At 43.3% G+C, this 20,811-nt stretch overlaps 1 protein-coding gene across 1 annotated transcript in view; it reads left to right on the forward strand.

The window, feature by feature from the left end:
- CDH4 (cadherin 4) overlaps window positions 1-20,811 on the forward strand; it is a 467,294-nt gene that overhangs the window by 365,811 nt on the left and 80,672 nt on the right. The window contains exons 6-7 of the mRNA XM_054173650.1: window positions 5,027-5,171; window positions 18,604-18,776. Of these exons, the coding sequence (XP_054029625.1) occupies window positions 5,027-5,171; window positions 18,604-18,776 (318 nt within the window). The remainder of the gene's footprint in view (window positions 1-5,026; window positions 5,172-18,603; window positions 18,777-20,811) is intronic.

Raw genomic sequence — 20,811 nt, forward strand, 5'->3', positions numbered from 1 at the left:
GTCGAGTGCTGTCCTTGCCGCTTTCATTCCCAGGTAATCTGAAAACTAATTATATAAGAAAAAAAAATAATAATTTGCAAGTGTTTGCGAGGCTACATATGAAGAGTTCTGTTTCATTAACTCCCACATTTTCAACATGTATTTTCTTATGCATAATTATCTGCATTGCTTCAGGACTGCCATTTTTAAAACACTGGTGTTCTAACTCTCCCCGCATTTAGCAAGCCATTTGTCTGATGAAACCTACCTTTCTCCCTAAGGTGAAACAGAGATTTTTCTAATTAGATCGGGAGTTCTGCAGCACAACTTCTCAACATCATTCTTGAACTTTTAGGGAAGATCATTCCAATCTTGCTGTATGCAGACAAGAACCCGCCTCTGGGACTCACGGCGTCGGCCCAGGTGCGGTGTATGCTGGAATTCTTGCCTCAGCCTCACAGCACAGCGGGCTCTAGTAGCAGTCGTGGCTTCAGCTGTATTTTGGCCTCATCTGTTTTCTCTTCTGCACTACAAACTGGAGTACAAATTCTCCAGGGACCTTGCAGACATCCCAGACGCAGAGTCAGCTGCAAATATGAGCAGTGAAAAATGAGAAGGGCTTTGCAGCCACTTAACCAATACCACATTGTGGTGCAGAACTGCACATGTTGCACTGAGTGATGCCATGGGAGCTGGGCCAGCATCTTTAGTGCCAGTGTCTGGGGACGCAGCCTTGGGGCATGCCCCCAGCTCAAGCACAAGCTGGTTCCCCCCCATCTTGCTTCTGGCAGCCGTGTGTTGTTGCATCTCCCCTTGTAGTCAGCCCTTAATGTTTATTGCATGCCAAGTAAGTTTCAGCAGGTAGTGATATTTAATATGCATGAGCTCTCTTGGCCTTGTTTAACTGCCTTCCCAAAGTCCCGTTGGTGCTGCTGACAGAATTAGTGACTGAATGTCTTTCCTGATCCAGACACTGGTTTCATATCCAGCTACAGTTAGGCCTGGCAAGCACAAGGGGTAGTAAATTGTCAGGTTAGTTTTCCAAGGCGTTTTTCAAGCTCTGTTTTCAAAAGACATCAACATAAATGTGTCAGTAAGTAGTCATTGCTTATGATACTCAAGTAATGTGTATTATGGGGAAACTTCGAAGCAAGTCCTAATCCAGTCCTGGACATGTATATGCCTTCAGCATCAGACTGATGAAATACTATCTCAAATGTGGCTGGGGCAGAACAGGTGGGTTGCAGTCTGAGAAGGAGTTATCTGAAGTGCAAGGAGACAAAAAAGTTTGGTAGAAATTAAGGGATGCAAGAGCAAATGCCAGTATTTTGAACCAAAATCTAAGGAGTAATGGCAGCCATTGGTGTCATAATACTCTAATTTGAACTTTTAATCACAATTAAGAGCACACAAATTAGGCATGGCATTGTATGCTTATTGCCTAGAGGCTCTGTCACTGATTGATCATGTATATTTGTATTAGTAGTATTAGTGCATAAGTAATATTCGTATTTAACACAGTTCACTGTGTTGACTTTGACTAACTACCTTCAGATACCACCAGCCTCCAGTGTAATCAATAATCATGATACTGAATCATTTGTATGCCAGGGGCTACATTTGCACTGGAAACTGTCAGTAGAAAAAACCTCAGAGACCTGTGGTAGCTGCTGCTGAATGTGATAGCAATGAGTGTCATACTTTCAAACAATATTTGTCAAAGGATATGGATCCAGCTCCTTGGCTGGTCACAGTGGTGTGATCCACGAGCTAGAGATTCACTGGCTACCTGTATTAATTTTTCAAAATCCTCTGCAAGGTATTTCATTTGATTTTATTTATTCCTTCTCCTGTCTTGTTCTCCCTGTTGGGGACAACATAAATATTTCAGACCAACTTTATAAATGTTTCTTAACTGTGTCACCAGCCAGCCACCAGTTTCCATCTGAGTACTCATGCATGACCTGTGTCTGGCATGCGTGCTGTGGCCAAGGCTGGGCTCACTGGCATTTTCACTGGTGGTTTTTCCAACTTTAAGTGACTTGTGTGTCTGACAGAGCACAGCCAGCACCTTTCCCGGTGCCTCTAAGCACTCACAGGCATCTGCTTGTCATCCCATTCATCACTCTACCACCAAAACACCCTCTTGGTCATAGGTGGGAGCAGATGGCAGCCTGAGTGGCAGAGTATCATGTTATACTCAAAACTATGCCTCACACAAATGAGTTCTGCCTTGGCATCTGAACAACTCCGGAACAAATTGTCTTGTCCAGCTTGAGAGTGCCACATGAATACAATAAGATGAATTAAGGCAGGAGATGTAGTATCTGATCTGCTTCGGAGATACAACTAGTTTCCCAGTGGACAGATTGCCCCACTGGATTCCTTCCTTCCTTTCTTTCTCAGCTGGGAATGGTCTCTAGTGAGGAAGAGCTCCCACTGAGCTCAGCTGAGATTCAGCCCTCTGGCTCAAGCCTCTCTTCTCCCTTGGCTGCAGTTGGCACTGACCACAGAGGAGCAATGTGTTATGGAAGGATAGGGAGGCATTGGCACATGAGAATTGTTAAAAGAACACGAATAGAGAAAATTCATTCAAGCAAGCACAAGAGAGAAAAAGAAGAGAAGTTCTTTGAAGTCAGGAAAAAAAGTAGCAGGAGAGAGAAGAGAGGTGTGCAGACAGGGTAGCAGCAACAGCTGCGATAGAGGGCAAAAGAGGAGCAGCTGTGAACTCCCAGACACCAGCACAGTCCAGGAGAAAAAGGTGAGGGGTCTCTTGTACTGGGCTTGAGGAGCAGGTGCTGTCCTGACTACCTAGAAACCCTTAGTCAGGGCACCAGTGCCTGCACTACAACCCATGTCCCCAGGCACTCTCCTCCCTCCCATATCTCCCCAGCGGCTGGCACTGGGCTCAGGACAGAGGGGACACTTGTGCGTGTCACTACCGGTTTGATGAGGCTCCTGCAGTCTTGCTTATTGAATCTTTTTTTTCCCTTGAGCGCAGGCAGGAACACGTTCGTGGGTACATGTGCTTAGTGAGTGCAACAAGCAGATAGACATGCATTGCTGAGAAACCCCTTACTCTTGGAGATTTCAAACAAAAGCTATCAAATGTAATTAAAAATTTGCAGGGGGAGAGTCAGATCTGAGGGGGAAGATACCAGCTTTGCTCTCTGCTTTATCTCTGAATGGAACCGTTTCCGCTGCTGGGAATGCAGCGAGAGAGAGCCCCGTGCTGCCTCAGTTTGAAGATAATAACTTTAATTTTAGCTTCGAATTACTTTTTTTCAAAGGCAGTCTGACCTCTGACTGGTAAAGTTATTGAATTGCTACGTCTGACGTGATGAAGGATAGCTCAACAGGTGGGAGTCAGAGCAGTTTGTATGCAGGCAAGGCATGCAGATAGTAAGAGCATTATAAGTCATGAAATACAAATGGCACATCCTGTATTGAAACGGGAGCTGGGCTTCTTCAGGCTTTAAAGAAAAAGTGCTGCTTAACTTCCTTTAAAAAGAATGTTTTGCTCCCAGCTCATTTCATGTGGCAGTTTGGTCTCTTTGCTTGATTAAATGTTAATCCAGCCCAACCTAATAGTATGCAGTTTCTTTTGTTAAGCTCTGGACTTCTGAACACCATAGATGAAGGAGAAAGTTGCATCAATCACAGGCACAGCGAGAGCGCAAGACGGAAGCCAGTGCTAATGCAATTAGCACATTTATTTGTCATGCATCAGAGGAGCTGGAGACCTCCTTGGCACAGGAGCTCTGACTCCTGGCATCATCCTGATGGCCTGGGGAGCTGCTGGGAGGAACCAGAGGCTTCAGTCCTTCTGAAGGCATGAGCTGGTGTGTCCCCTGTCCCTCAACCCTGCTCTTCCAGCCAGCCCTTGCACCAAGCTGACAGCCTCTGAAGCATTCATTCTTCATCCCACCAGCCCTGAGGGATGTCACAGTCATCCTGAGCACCATCCCCAGTTTTTGTGGAGGTCCAGCAGTGCTTGCACGCACTGAAACAAAGAGGGATGACATAGGGCATCTGCCATGCTCACACCCAGGTGATGCCTCTCCAGTACCCACCTATTGTCAGGGCTGTGCCACCCTTTCCTCACTTGTCTGGGTTTGTTCTGAAGCTGGCAGCAGCAGCTCCGTTCAGCGCACACACCATTTAGAGTAGCCATCTGTTCCCTTTAATGAGAAAGCTATCCATTTTTTTCACCTGATTACTGATTGTTCCAGACTATTGTTGATTGCTTTGTTTTATTAATTACTCATTTTGACATGCTGTATCTGTCCCTTTTGTTCAGAAAACAGATGCTCTTGTTTACGAGCATTATTACTGATGGTTATTGCTAATAAGATAAAGCCGCAGTTCCAGTTTAACTGAGGACTTAACACTGTGGCTCTGGTTATTGTAATGCTTCATCACCGGATATTTTAGTCAAGCCTGAGCAAAATATTTCATTCTTAGTGCCACAAATGCTGCCATCATTTGAAAGAAAGGGACTTATTTTAATGCCTTTTTGTGTGTAGAGCAATGGGGTTGGTCGCTGTTGCTGTTTCTAGAGACCATGATTAAACAAGGAATAAACAACACTAATGTCATTCTGAAACCTCTTCCCTTATTAATCCCTGTTACTGTGAGTATGAAAAGCTGCAGGTTCCCGTAAGAAACCTCTCAAGCTAAACTCATTTCCTGGCTGCATTTGGAACTAAGCAAAATTTGCTTTCCAGATTGCCAGACAAGATTCACCACATCTTCACAACTGAAACACAGTGATCTGTTAGCAGATTCTATTAACCAGAGATAAAGCACTTCCACTGACAATTACTGGTTTAAAATATTATTTCAATATTCTCTTAAGCTTTGAAAAGCTGTCTGTGTGTAGAGTCTGGATGGAAACCATCTCACTGCTTTCTGCTGCAATTAGATACCCACTTTGTTCAATTTTGGGGACGTATTTATGAGGTGAAGTCAGTTCTTACAGAACATGGTCTCTCGCTCTGCATCAAGCCAATCGCTGATACTATGTTTTCATTGTGCTTATTCCCAGCTCCGGGCTCATGCAGTGGATATGAATGGAAACAAGGTGGAGAATCCTATTGACCTTTACATCTATGTGATTGATATGAATGACAACAGACCAGAGTTTATAAACCAAGTCTATAACGGATCCGTTGATGAAGGCTCTAAACCAGGTACAGTTGAAAAAAGCCTTGGAGTTACCACCAACTTTCAAACATTAATCTGGCATGGTGGCTCTGTCTTCTCTTGAAACAGAGAATGTAGGAGAGATTGATGATGGTGGGGTTTTGTGGAAGGAGATGAAAACAATCCAACTGGTGTCTCTTTCTCTAGACAGTGAGAAAGTGGAGATTTGGGTTAGAGGGAACTTGGATCCTGGTGTTCCCTTGCTAGATGTGGAATTTTCAAAAGCAGCAGTCATGTAGAGTAATGCTCTCTGTTACCATTCCATACGCTTGTTGCCCATGGACAGGGCTCTTATTCAGAGCACTGAAAACCAGCGCAGCAGTGGCCTCTCACTGACCCCATGCCTGAAGTGCTCAGTACCTGCCACCTTGATATTTAATCCAGTCGTTTGAAAATGCAGTATCTGGCACCCAGTCAGAGTCCAAGTAGGTCTGTGTTTCCCAAAATGAGAAGAAAATACTTTCTTATTTGGGGCCTGGTGCAAAGCTATTCAAGTGGGACTATTCCAAGTGAAATTACTGCCTCAGCCTCCATCCCCATGGGCTTTCTGGGAAAAGGTGAAATGGGGAAAAAGCCAATGCAGAATTTCAGAAGATTTGCAGGTCAAAAAATGAGTGAGGGTGTAAGTTACACACTGGATGTGGCTCTGAGCTACCTGATCTAGTGTGAGGTGTCCCTACCCATGGCAGGGGAGTTGGAACTAGATGATTCTTGAGGTCCCTTCCAATCCTAACTATTCTATGATTATTTTTATTTGAACACATTTATATGCTTGGAAGAATACAATTACAGAGGTCTTTAATGTTTTCTTTTCAACTCTGTCAAGGATTTGTTGTTAAGTAGGGTGTATCCCCAAAATGCACTTTCCAATTTGGCAAATGGGGTGTTGTAGCTTATTGCCAAGCATAACTAATATGAGTGGATTCATTCTTCAGACATAAATTATACTATGAAAACTGTCACCAGTGCAACTGGAAGCCTCCTGAAATGTGAGGGAGATTTTTCCCAGGCAATTTTTATCCTCAGTTGTTTGCCAGCTGAGGGGTTAAGCACCGCCTAACTTTGTTTTGTGTCAGCAAACATTTATCATGGCTTCTGTGCTGCTGGAGGTGTCACAGGGAAGTCTCCGGTGGCCACTGTTTTTAACAAGGTGATTCACAGTCATGATTGATTGTCTCAGCATCGTGAGGAATGGGCTGCTGTGGTGACACGTCGTGGGGACAGAACGTGACATTATTCTGGAGGAAAGAGTAGGTACAGCTCCCTTCCTGGTATGCTTTGGGTGATGATCTACCAGCTTCCAAGTGATGATCCCAGGCCTGCTCCCCAGAGGGGATGCAGAAGTCCCTGAGCTGGTGGCTGTAATGGTGTCTTCCTGGAGGATTTTCTGGTTTTCATTTGAAGGCCACTTTGGGTTTGAAGATTGATCCAACATTTCCATAGCTAATCAAGTTTCTTACATCTTACTGTAGGACAGATCAATATTCAGAGTGTTCCCAAATGTTTTAACTAGCTGTGCTTATTTGTGTGAAAGAAGCCGTAAATTGCATCCTCTTCTTGTCTGAGACCCAGGTAAGCCTTTGAGCTATTAAATCAGAATAGGATAACTTTGCCTACAAAACACTTGTGCCTCTGCTTCTACTGTTGGTTTTTGGTATTCTGTATCCCAGGCTGGAGTGCTTGCCTTTAAGGCAGGTAGGTAGAAAGCAATCTGGTTTTATTCAAAAGCAATTACATTTGTCTTTGATGTATTTGGGTTTTCTTTTCCCTCTTTCCTGTTTAATCAGTATTCTTTTAAAGGTTTTTATTAGTATTGAATTTCTGTTCCTTCCTTTTGTAGAACCTCCTGGGAATTTGGATATCTGAGGCCCTCATTGCATGTACTTGGCAATAATCATCATGTTATGTCTTTGAGAAAGTGATAGGGAAGTCATAGAGTTACTGAGGATGTCTGCATGCTCCCCCTTTGCCTCAAAGTTGGGTGTCCTTCTTTTGTGTTGGGACAAACCTAGACAATGTGTTTAACGAAGTGCAGATCCTGCAAAGATTTGGAAACTTCTTTATAATTCACAATGCTTCAGAATATTATAATAGCAAAGAAAGTACCACACCAGCCAAGAGAAAAAGATATCTGTCCAGAACTCATGATTGTGGAAGTGGTCAACAAATGAAAGACACTGGATGTTCTTAGAGGTAACAGCAAAATGTGTTCAGTATTGGTTCAATAGTAAGTTGCACGTGTATATGCATCTATAAATAGATATGTGTGTGTGTGTGTGTGTATCCATGTATAAAGTGCAGATTTGCTTCCAGCAAACAAAAAGATACTATCTTATTATATGTTACAGGAGTTCAGCATTTGTTTTCCAGTGTTCATTGCTATTGAACTATGCCTGAGGACTGAAAATGCTTCTCTGGATATCCTGTACAGTTGTTATTTCTTACATCTTCCATATGCCCCTTTATAATGGCTGTGATTAAAAATGCAGCATTACTCAATTACCACTGTATCTGCAGTGTTCTTAATCATTTTGCATGCCTCTTATGAGAAAAGTAGCTGGAGTATTAGAGTATCTCCAAAAAAATGCTGACTGAGGGCAGCAGTGTGAGCAGCCAGTGATTGAAGTCAGTAGGAATTTTGCCCAGGTTTAAAAAAAAAGGCACATATGGAGCTCAAGCTCTACCCATGCAAATTTTGCAGAGCAAGACTGTCAAAAATATGCTGTGGAGCACATACTGAGCAGGGCACAGTGACCTTGAGTTGCAGGGAAAGCCCCTGTAAAGCTTTCACAGGATCAATAGAGCAGATCCAGCTTGAAGTTGCACAGGAAAGGGCTCTGCAGTGCTGTCACAGCACAGTCCAGAGTTCAGGACAAAGAGAAGGCATCACAGGCAGGGCTGTGCTCCCAGGGATGCTGCATCACCAAGCACAGTGTGGGCCCCTCTGAGCAGCCGGGGTGCAGTGAGCTGGAAGACAGCACTGTGTCTCCTCTCTGACCCTGCAGGAGAGCTGCAAATTGTGCCTGGCCCTGTCAGGGGATGGAGGGTGGCAGAGTAAGATGTGACCTACTGACTTGACAGTGAATAAGCCAAAAGGAGGTAGAGTGAACCAAGGAAATGAGTACACAGGAAGGATGTGTACTCCAGCCTGCAGCACGGTGTGATGCTGCTGGGCACTTAGCCTCCCATGGAAGAAGCAAGTTTGCTTTAGCCTAAAATACAAATATCCTTCAAAGGGGATTGTCTAAGAGCTGTAAGAGTTGGCAGCGTTGTGAAGAGACTCATTAGAGACAGTCTGATGAGGTTTAAGTGAAGGGGCTTCCCAGACTGCAGAGCACTCAGACTGCTTGGGTTTCCAAGGAGCGTGCTCTCTGCAGTGTGCAAGTCACCTTGAAGCAACCCTTGACAGGAATAGAAAAGAAATCATCAAGTATTATTAATTATAATGGGATGTTGTTGCTGGTTAAGATTATAATAACTTAATTGAAATAGTGTCTTACACTGTAGCATGGTGCTCTTGAAATCAGGAGCTCATTCTTGGCGCAGTGACGTTCTCTGGAGTGTGAACACGTGTGGCACAGCCTGGCCCCTCTGCATCCTCAAACATGAGCTGGCTCTTAGACTGAATTGCATGCATTTTCCCATTTCTGATACTCTGCAAAACGTTTAAATGTATCTCTGAGGTCATGCATCTGGGCAGTATAAATGGGTAAATGCATGCCCTGCCAAAACTGCACAGCAGGAATGGTGATGCTGGGACAGTCCTCCTCCACAGGACTGTCTTTCTTCCTTGCTTTCCCCCTCCATGAGTTGTTTTGATTTAATGTGCCACTGTTTGAAAGTGTATCTTAAAAGACCATGTTTTACTCATATTGAATAATGTTCTGCCTCTTTGAACTTTACCTCCATACGAAGAACACAACCAAGTTTTAAAAATGCAGCTGCAAGCTCAAACTGAAATTCCCCTGGTCCCTCTGGCAGCCTTAATCAGTAAAGTTGTCCCAGCACTGCAGAAGTTGCCTTTCAAGTGCTGATAAAGCGGGACAGGTAGCACAGCTTCGCTGCCCAGCACTGCCAGCCCTGTGAGGATTCTGCTGCCCTGTCAAAGCCCGCAGCTCTGAGCTGCACCACGAAGACTCCACCACCTTACAGCAGAAACGAGCTGGGCTTTGGAGTGGATTTTTCCTCTCTGTACCACACCAGTTACTGCCTGCCACAAGCCCAGCCCCTGCACTGGTACTGCTGGCCGTGCAGCCTCTCGGGGATGTCCTTGGGGAAAGCTGTTTCAAAAGAAATGCTACAGCTTCCATTAAAAAAAACACAAAAATTGCTCAATAAGGTAGAATGAAAATGCTTAAATGTAAAAGAAAAAGGGGGGCAACAAAGGTAATTTCATCACAGAACAAAAATGTGATGGAGAAGGATTATTTTGGTCACTGCAGAAGCTTAGTTTTGATATAACCACCACAAAATATACCTTATGGTTGGATGTGGATGTCTTACTTAACTGAAGCATTCAGTTCTGAAAAGGTCAATGTGAAATGCTCCTCAGTAAGTCGAGTGCTTTGCTCTGGGTTGTATCTCTTTTGTTTTAACAGAAAGATTGTCAAAAATTAACACATCTCCCCAAAACAATTTGTTCCTGTCACATTGGCCTTTTCTATTCCCATTCATCCTTTCCACTTCACTAACTCTCTGTCCCTTTCAAATCAACAGCAAAAGTCCAAGTGGTTTCTTTCAACCTAGAGTTCCATCTAGTTCCTTTCTCATGGTGTCACGCAGGATAGTTTAGTCCTCCCACCCACCTTAGGAGTGGTGTGGAAGAGTGCCAAATACGGACAGTCCTCCAAAATAAAGGAACATGAGTATCTCTTAGATGAGAAATGTTGTAATTTAAACTTTCCCCATCTCCTCCTGATTTCATGGAACTCTGATACAATAATTGTTGATAGCATGCCACGTGAAAAATTAAATAGCTGGGAGCCAAATCTATATGTGGCAAATTGAGTTAAAGAAATCTCATAAAAATAAGCAGTATATAACAAAAAAAAAACCCAAGTATTTTAAAAGCTGATTATTCTACCAGTGTCCCAGTTTGTTTATTTTATTTCTATGCCAGCAGAGATTCCCTCAGAGATTAACACCATGGACTAACGCACAGATGGGGCCAGAAACTTGAAAGTCATCTGAATATTAAGAATTTAAATCTTTAGCCTCAGTGATTTGAACAGAAAGCCAATTATGAGGCTGAATTAGTTTTCAAATTAAACTGCAATTTAAGGCTTCTGAAATTAATCTTTTAAGGCATATAGTTGCATTTGTATATATATTCATGTGGAGAATTTGGATTCTGGCGTGTTGTTCTCCAACCTGGCAGTGCTGTTCATAAAGACATGGCTGGTGTCCTGCAGGTGGTTCTGTCACTGAAGGAGCAGTGTTGCTGGGTGGCCAGGGAGGAAAAGAAAGTAGAAGCACCTGAGATCTGAAGAGAAGACACTTCATTTTTAAACATTCCTAGGACACTGAATGAATACCTCCTTCTTCCATTACAACCCATCCCAAAAAGTCTGTAGTGCTGCTCATAATTATAACCTTCAATATTCTTTTACCAGCCTGGAGGTGTATTAGTTTTAGTACTCTTTATTTAGGAAGATCCTAATTCAGCAAAGCACCTGAGCACCTGGACCTGGGCTGACTGCTACTGATGGTGACATGCCCTAGGGTGAGCTGGCTGCGTGCCTGGTGCATGTTCCTGCTGGTAGCATTGGAAGCTAGAAATCGTGCCAGTGCCCTGTATCTCAGAGAGATCACGTAAAGTTCAAATCTTCAAGAGCCAGGGCAGGTCTCAACAGACTGTTCCAGTCATCCCAGAGCTCTTCCCAGGCTGGGTGCATTACTTCTGGGTTCATCGCATGCCTAAAGCTATGCATCAATGCCATGCCATCTTCTGCAGCTTGAATAGGTGCTGCTCTTACCTTGTGCTTTATATGCTGTTAAAAATGACTTTGTCCAACCCAACTCTATTCTCTCACGCATTACACACAGACTTAGGATACACAATATTCTTTTCAAGTTCTTTTGCTCAGCCAAACACAATTTTAAGATAAGAAATTGGTTTTTTGCAGACACATCTGGTAGTGCTTTCCATTTTGTTTTGAGGTGAGTGGTTATGAAATCTGTCCTCTTAATTTCCTTTTCAGAAACAACCAGTCCCAAGAGCAAGGAAGTGAATTATAGGACTGTAGGTGAGAAATAAATGCAAATCCCCAGACTGATGGGTTTTCCATCTAGAAAAAAAGGCCAAGTTGACTCAAAGAAATAAAATGTGGAAATCATATTCTGAGACCACTCTAGAAGGGAGTTACAGCACTGCACTAGTGCACTCTACATCCTTTTAACCAGCAGTGACAAACAACAGAGTATTATCTATATTACAGTATTTATATTATATTACATATTATATTCTCAAACTTCAAGGACTGAATTCAAGCCTTGTGGAAGATGTGTTAAGTCTCAGGTTTTGTGCAGCCAGGTCTGAATGATTTCAGTAGCTGCATATGCTGTCAATTAATCATGAAGCCTAGACATAGTTTGAAGCACAGTGCTGTGAAGGTGTTCAGGATCCCTTGGCCTAAGTCACACTTTCTCCATGTTTTGAATCAGCCTGTAGGACTCGAGAGGATTCGTCTGCAGGAACTCAGCCAAGCTGAAGCTCGTTGGTATATGGAGTCAAAACTATTTGCTCAAAGGCTGGATGTGCCTTTGCCCATCTAGAAGTTTGACTTCTGCTATTTCTCTGTGCTGCACAGGCTTTGTAGGGTGCAGGCTGCCGGACAGGAGTTACCTTCAAATCTGGCCACCCGCATGTGTGTGGTGCATTCAGAGCATCTATTCATTTCCCTCTGGAGGTATTTATTTCCTTTTTAACAGTAAGAAGGTATTATTTCAGTGCTGGGTGACAACAGCTTCTGACTCACTCAGTCTTTTCTCCAGACCTGCTTGCTCTCTTTATTCTCATTAGGTTGGCTCTTGCCTTGTTTGATGCTGAGAATCTGCTGTCTCCGCTAATTAGGAGGTGGCTTCCTTTATGAATTAGGTTAGCTGCTTGAAAGGTCAGAATTTGCCAGTGATTACAAAAATAATGGTGAAAGAGTATGACAGTAGCTATCAGTTATGACTGAAAGAATATCATTCAGAAGGAAAATACTGTTTCTGTTTAGTTTTCTCTCTAGAGCATGTGGGATGCAGTTTAATTGAAGCATATTTGCAATTTATTACATCTGCCGTAGTTTCAGGAGCTTCTGTCATCTTGATGCCTTGCCCACGTTCCTGTGTCCCTGTATAACTGCACTCAGCACCTTTGGTGAGTCAGCTCCTCATTTTTCATTTGAAACCCTTAAGAGCCAGGATGTGGAAATGCTTCAAATCACCTACTGAATACAGTTTGTTTTTTCAGCCTGAGGATACAAGTTTGTTGGCTGAGAGGGTTTAGTCTCTAATGCTGCAGCAATTCTCCAAATACCATTCTCAAATTTTTACTTGCTGCCAAGGTGAATTCACACATGAGGAGCTCTGTGCTGTGCTGCTTAGGCTGCCAGTGGTCAGGTAAGGCAACTAAGGCTAATTTGGCATGGTTCAGCAATATTGTGGCCTGTGGACCTGGGGCCAAACCCCTCCCTCCCCTCCTCTCACATTACCCCCATGGTCAGAACAGAAGAATGTGATTAGTTGTATTGATCAATTTAAAACACAGGTAGTGCACACACTTCAGCATGTTTGTGGTAAGAAAGAGCATATTTTACATAGGGAAGCTGTATGCAGGTAATTATGTGTATAGTGGTACTCTGAAGAGTTGTTCAGGATCCCATCATGTATTTCTTTGCAACTTGGTTTTGACATATTTGCTTTCCTAGTGCACTGTCTTTCTGTTCCCTAGACCTTGTTGCAAGGAATGAAATCACACTGCAGGGTGAAGTGTTCCTATTTGAGTAGAGACATGAGACTCCCATCCTCAGTGGGGGGAAAAAACTACTGCCAGGAAACTCTTCTGAACAGAAAATTGTATTTTAAGGATGAGTTGTAAACTTTACACTGCTTTTCAGTATTTAATCTTTCCATTATTTATTGTCTTCTCCCTGTCTAGCATCAGATGCAGAGTATTCACTTAGTGAGGCTTCCAATTTGGGGGGAAAAAAATTAGGAGGACAGGGAGGTTTCCATTAGTACAAAGCCATTATTAACTTGGGTTAATGAAGATCTAATGTAATATGGCCATCACCACATGTCTGCACATAATGATTCAATCCTTTTCTATGGGGGAATGATTAAATTAAGTATCTTGTAGGTCAAAATTAGACTGAGAAGGTTAACCAACCTTTAATGATTCCACAACCATTTACCAGCCATTAAAAAACACAAACTGTAAGAGGGAGCTGAAGGGGAGAATCAGCCTTATCAGTAAAACCTGGATGAAGTTTTGGCTTTCTGTGTTTATATTACAGGAGCAGACAGAGCAGATTGAGTATTTTTGTAGTGATATGTGGTATAAAGGGCAAAGTGAAAGGGTTTTTTGTCATTATTTTTTTTTATTTGTATTGCAGATAAGTGCCCATTAGCTCTTTCCTTTAACATGCATTAAATCTAACTAATGGATATCAAACCGGCATAGAAAAATGGTAATTATAAAGCAATTGTTACGAAGACTTTGGGAGCACCACAACTGTGCTAAGATATTGTTTGTACACCTTAAAACTGTGAAAGCTGAGTCTTTACAGAGAAATGAAGCTGCATAGATGGGGGAGCAGAGATTGCACACGACGTGATGGGAATTAGCAGTCCTTGGCATGTTCTGGGACTGCCTGGGCCAGAAAGAATTGAGCTGATTCTTAGATTCCAAAGTGATTGGGGGGGAACATTTATTTACAGCTATGTGCTTATCTGCCTAAACGTACAGAGGGCAGGTATCTCTCTTGTTTTGCTGCTTTTTTTTTGCTTAACATGTAGAGATCAAAGGAGATACAGTGAACCCAATGTAATCTTTTTGCAGTCTTTTACAAGCAGATGCAATTCATTTTAAAAACCGATAAACAGAACTGTATATACCGGTAAAAAATATCTCACTTTGCTTCCTTGTCTCCAGGTTCTGCAAGGCATTATTTTGCCTATCTTGTAGAAACTTTAATTAATCTAATGGGAATATTTTCCATAGAGGCTGCTTTCAAGCATCCCTCTCATGAGTGTTATCCATTGTGAGACTGAAAAATACCCTGTTTCATGAAACATCTAGGAGATCCTGGTCTCTGGGAAATCAAAAGGAATGCATTGTGAAGTTGCAGATTCTTGGGTTCCTGCCTTTTATTGATAGATCTCCTTCATCATGCCATATATTAATTTTAACTCAGGTGATTTATGAACCTGGCACATTAGTTAATGAAAGCTAATGCACAGTAATCTTGTCATCACTAGCTGTGCATGATAATTCAATCTGCTTCTCAGAAGAGCTGTTCAACATGCAACAAATTTGATTTAATATTGACATGATGTACTAGGTTAGGTATTTTATTACACATACCATGTGCTTTATTTGATGAAAAATATTTTTCTTTCAACAGGTTATCTACCTGAGTTGGTAGGCCAGGTGTGTAGTTTAATACAGTTACATCCATCACCATCTGGACTGAGTATTCGTTAGGTGATGCACTGTGCAGAACTGGGGCAAATTTCAGGGTTTCAGCACTTCATGCATTCATTTAATGCTATCAGTGGGCTTGAGCAAGCCCTTCAGAGCAAAAAAATAAAGCTAATGCTTCCCTCACACACTGAAAGCATGAAGTCCCTCTTGTCCCATTCATACATCTCTCTGGTAGCTCCATCACTGCTGGCAGGGTCTGACCCAGAAATAGCAAGAGTGCGGTGTGGGGCTCTAGGGTGCGCCTTGGAGGAATTTGCCCAGTGTTTCTGGTCTGTAATAAGTGTTTTCAGTCTGTGTTTGGGTAAAATATAGGGATTTAAAGATGTTGTGGTTAATACTTTGATTTCCACAAAACACACAGCCCAGATTGGACAGTCTGTACTTTTTCACTTAAGCCCTAACAATGCCAGCCTCAATCCTCCAGCGTGTAAGAACTGCACTGTCTGTCACTGTATATTTGCCTAATTTGTGTAGTAATAGGGGCTGGATAGGGGGATGTATTTCCTCTCATCTAATATAAAGCACATGAAGATATATCCCCATGCATAGGACATCGAAATATGACATTATTTGCTTTTATGGCAGGTAAATCATCACCAACCATCTTAGGATTGTGAAAGACTTTATATGGCACCCAGAAGATGTTAGACACAGTAGCAGTATATATCTGCATTGCTCTATTGAATACTCTTGTGCATGGATATATGCTTATGTCATTCACTGCAGCACACAGGTATCTAAAGGATATATCTTGCTTAAAGACAGATTAAATATACAAAAAACTGAGTGGAATATAAAAGGTGATATAGGTTGCACCAGCTCCTCCCCTGGGAGTAGTCCTCAGGAGTGCTACCCTCAGCATGGGCAACAGGAGATGCCATTGCGCTCTTATTCTTGGGTCAACACTGTGAGGTAGGGAATATGTGTGCATAGGAACAGGAGCAGACATATCAACCACCATCCAGACTGCAGAGGAAGAAGTAATTTGCAGCTGGTTAACAGCAGACTGTGGTCAGACGAGCTGCCCCAGGGAGCAGCGGAGAGCTGCGGAAGGAAGCGGCTGCAGCAATTCCATCATGTGCTGCAATGCTGCAGCCACACAGGGCCCTCTGCAAAGGACGCTTTATTAAGTTACAAGTTAGTAATTAATGCCAGGTTCCTCTCTTTATTTTCTCTGTGGTTGGGTTTCATAATCAAAATTAAAGATAAGAGATAGGGAGCAGATTGCCTCTTGAAATACCGCTCCCTGGTGCTCAGTTCATGACTTCAGAGACATTAGTCCAGTCCCATCTCCCTTTATGGGGATGTAGGTCAAACACTGTTGAAATAGTCTTCTTTTCTAGAGCAGATGTGCTCAGTCCAATGCTGCACTGCAGGAAAGAAGCAAAAGGTCAGGGAAAGAGTGAAAGAGACCTACCATACACTCTGTCCACAGTATAGCTGCTGTCAACTCACCCCATGCCCACCATAGCAGCAACCTATTGGGTTCTTGTTCCAAGCTGGGAAGCCACCATCTCCCACGTGTCCTGGCTTATTTTGGAAACCACAGTGCAGTCTGAGATCACAGGTGAGGAGGGACCAGAACTGTGGGGTGTCAGTCATGTGAATACCACCTGGGTTTTGGAATACATCTGAAGACCACATGTGTCCTAAAATAGATTCTGTTTTCCTCTTCCACTTCTGTTTTCATTAGCCCTAGGTGCTGACATTCTGTTCAGAGATATTTTCAGTAGAGAATGCATTAAGATAATGTAAATTCCAAATCAAACATCCCATTCAGCACATTTCCTATTTAAATTTCCCCTGTACTTATCTAAGGACTGGCTTTATTTGTATCAGTTGTCTCATGATAACTGGTTCTGCAAAAGAGCAATAGAAGAACGCTTCAAGAGAAAGGAGAAGATTCATTGCTTGCACAGCCTTGTTTCAATTCCGTGTTGCCTTCCCTCTCCTGCAGCTCATTGATTGGAAAAATGTTAAAGTTGTTGAATAGTTTGTTTTCATTTCACAAATGTGAACCAGGATTACTGCAGAAAGATAGGAATGTATTCATCATTAGAATTTGCTTTACACATTCATTTATTTTTTAATCTATAATTCTTATTGAACTAAGAAAACTCAGAGGGATATGTATCACCACAGAGAACAAAAAGAGCCTGATTGAGCCAGATGGGAAGAGATCAGCAAAGCACTTTCCACAGTGCAGAAATACAAACTTATGAGACCACTTCCTGCTAATACTGGAAAATGTATGGAGAGATGCTGGGGGGATTGCCTATGTGCTGAGTGGCTGAAGGACACTTGGCTGTGGTACAAAACTTGAGTTGGTAGGTCTGCTCACTGAGAGCGTAGGGTATGTTTTTGAACTCCTTTGCAAACAAATGCAAGCTCTCCAGCTCTCTACTTTCTCTGAACTGGAAGCTTGGTAGCTTTTAGATGAAGGTGGGCATCTGGGCTTATTAGATGAGGAGTGATGCAGAGCTAATGCAGCTACAAGTCCTCAAATTTGTCTAGTGGCTCACATCTAACCAAGTAGGCAGAACAACCTCAGCTTTTTGTGAGACAACACATCATTCTGTCTTGAATTAGCTCTGGTTCTTGTCGGGAGCAATTTACATCTCCTCCAGCACAGCAGGCTCATGAGTTGGCTCATCCTGTTTGGAGTTCCCAAATGAGCAGTGCTCAAGCAGTACCTTCCATCTTTCTGTTGATGCTGTTGGGTTTTGATGGTCAATAAACGAGGTTCTGTCTCTCTTTACCTCCCACTTCTCCTTTCAGGTCTCATATCATTAGATTCATCCACTGTTGCAGATTGCTTTTTATAAGCACTATGTGCCTGCCCTTTTACTCATCCTCTCCTACCAATATAACAAGCATAAAGCTGGGCCCTATGAGCTCTGGGGGGTCACAGGACCATGCAGCTGCAGGAGTCCATCCAATCAAGTAACATCTTTTACCCTCATAATGATAATTTCCCACTTTAGCAAAATACCCCGCTGCCAAACTCCAGTGATAATGAGCCTGTCAGTGCATCAGCGCACTCCCAACAGTATCTAGAAAGTGGGGATTGTTTTTTTGCAAGGCAAATGAAGACACTGATGATTAGCAAGAAACAAACCAACGGTTCAATACATTGCTGGCCACACATACCAAATCATTGATTTTCTGTCCTGCCGGGCAGCAGCTGTTCCATTTGCTCGGCAGAAATCTGGGGTTTTTTCCTCCAGAAGAGGCCAGAAAGGTGGACATTTCTCCAAGAACTGGAGCAACAGGCAGTTGCTTCCTGCATTGAGCATGAGTATGTTGATGGGGGCCTTCTGAAACTGCTGAGAAGTCTGATGGGCTCACCACTATTAAACTCTACTTTTGAGTATGTGTGAATGCAGTGATTGGGTGGAAAAAAATGTCCTGTGAGAGTCTACATGAAATTGCAGGACAAAAAATGCTGCCCTAAAACTTACAATCACTGAAAGAATTAGAAGTTAATCATAGATATCCTCATATGACTTCTCGCTGTATACCAGTCATGTGTAATCAGTATGCTTACAGATCATCTAGTCTCAGCAGTGTTGCTGTTTTCATAATCCTCTTGTTGCCTAGCTGTCTGAATTGAAATGGGACGTCTGCTCCAGAGCATTTCTGAGTAAAACGCATGACCCCGAGTCAATAGGACTGCAATCTGCTCTGCAATGAGGTAGTCCTGATAGCTCATCTTCTTTTGTTCCAAGGTACCTACGTGATGACAGTGACAGCCAATGATGCAGATGATAGTACTACAGCCAACGGGATGGTGAGGTACCGAATCGTGACGCAGACCCCACAGAGCCCATCGCAAAACATGTTCACTATAAACAGCGAGACGGGAGACATTGTCACCGTGGCTGCTGGACTTGACAGAGAGGTGAGTTTACAAGCCACATACCAGCATCCCCGTTGTTGAGGGCTGCTGACTTGCCAAGCCCAAACCCTGTCTTGAATACTGAGCTTCTAAAAGTTTGGGCTGCAGCGTGGAGATTGCAGTCTTAGCTTCAGCAGCAACTGAGGGGCATCGTGGCTTTGATGTGATATTTTTGTCTTAATCCATATCAGTCGATGAAAGCCTGGGAGAATCTTCAAACTCATGAAGCTGATATTTTCCTTGCATAAATTTGTGCAACTCAAAGATGTAGAAAATACTCCAGAAGGAGCAGAGGAATGAATAAATTGGCATTTGTCCCCCTTCTGTTGAGGGACAAATATAGTGCCAGACTTCTATAGCCCTTTCTGGACCTGTCTTGCTTAGTTCTTTGCATATTATCTTTGGAAGCAGTTACACAGCCTATACTTAACACACTTTGCATGTTTCATGATGTTGTTTCCAAGCTAGGAAAATGTCTTCCAGTGATTTTGGATTTGTATGAGGCACAGCCTTTAATGCCTCTCCTTCCTGGCATTTTACAGCTTTTCTAAATACAGAAGAAATTTCATTTCTACTGACAAAAGCATACTGTGCCTGTATAAGTATGATTCTCAGAGCTCTGCCTTCCCTAGTTGTGAGTAGAGCTCAAGGACAAAGCATTTATATCTCTCACAATGAACAAAAATCAATGTAGCATAACTTGTGAGTTGGAGCGACTGGGACAGAAGGGGCAGCGGGCAATGGGTGTTAGGGGTAAGGGAGGACTTTAGTTCTGGGGTTTTTCCCTATGGACTGTGCTGTTTTTTGGAGTGTCACCTGTGCAATACACTGAGGAGTGTTGATGAACTAAATGATGGGAAGAATCATTTTTTCATTGAGCAGGCAGCCCCAGATAGCATGGCTGTGCAGCAAACATGAAAGTAAGGACTTAGAGAGTCTAGGCTCAGATGTTTAAGTTCAGACAGTCCCCAGAGTCAACAAGTCCAGTGAAATCCTCCTTGAGCGAGCCCAGATTGCTGCATTCTGGGAAGGCACCAGAAATTGGTTTTGTTCTTTCTCTCTTGTCCTCCCTTGTGACCAATGGCAGGAACAGAGGAAGCGGGAGACCCCACATGTGGGCTAGTGCATGGGTTTTCTGCCTGGGACAACAAACTCAGAGGGGTGAAAGCCTCCAGCACCTCAGAGACTTTCTTTCCCTTGCACAGCAGCCCCAGAGGCAGTTTCTTGGCCCCACTGCAGAGCACTTTGCTGAGTGCTGGCCAATGGGAATTGCTCTCCTGGGGTTTGTGCCCATTGCAATCACATGTCTGGGGCTAATTTTTTGCTTCAGAGCTACACCATGGCTTTGGTAGGAATCCCAAATGCAGCTGTAGAGCTGCTGCTGAGAGCAGATAAAAGCACCAGCAGCAGCTCAGCAGCAAGTGGGGTGCCCCAGGGCAGCCAGTGGGACCAGCACAGGGACAGGGGCTGCTGAGTGGGAATGGCACAGATTTGGGGCTTGCCTAAGGCACCGTTTCAGGGTGAGCTGACGCAGGGGTCGGCACTGTATGAAAGAGCTTTCCAAGGAGAAGGTCGGGTGTGCAGAGCTATCCAGATGTGAAGACAAGAAGGAGAGCTGAGAGAGCAGGAGGAGCACCAGAGCCTGTTCTTTCCCACATGATATGGCAGACGTTGCAAACACAACCCAGGGCAGATTTGACCTTTCCCTGCTCTTTTTATTTAGAGAACCAGAAAGTTAGCTGAATCTTAAGCAGGTAGATCATCCTAAGCAATGCTGGAGCCTGCAGCATGCTTGCAGTCGAAAAGAAACAAGTGCTGTAGAGACTGCTGGCAGCCCTTGGGGGAAGGGTGGCAAGGTACTCAGAGGAGAAATCTGAATTCTGGCAGGAAAATGCTGATTTTATGGAAATGACAGAACTGTTATTGCCCCTTTGACATCAGTAGGGGCCAGCATTTTAATGTAGGGCTTTACAGGTAGGAAAAGGTCATTGGTCTGTATTAATTTCAAAGGCATAGATTGGGAAGTCTTGGTGGGAGG

Source organism: Dryobates pubescens, chromosome 26, assembly GCF_014839835.1.
Source record: "Dryobates pubescens isolate bDryPub1 chromosome 26, bDryPub1.pri, whole genome shotgun sequence".
Taxonomy (NCBI): domain Eukaryota; kingdom Metazoa; phylum Chordata; class Aves; order Piciformes; family Picidae; genus Dryobates; species Dryobates pubescens.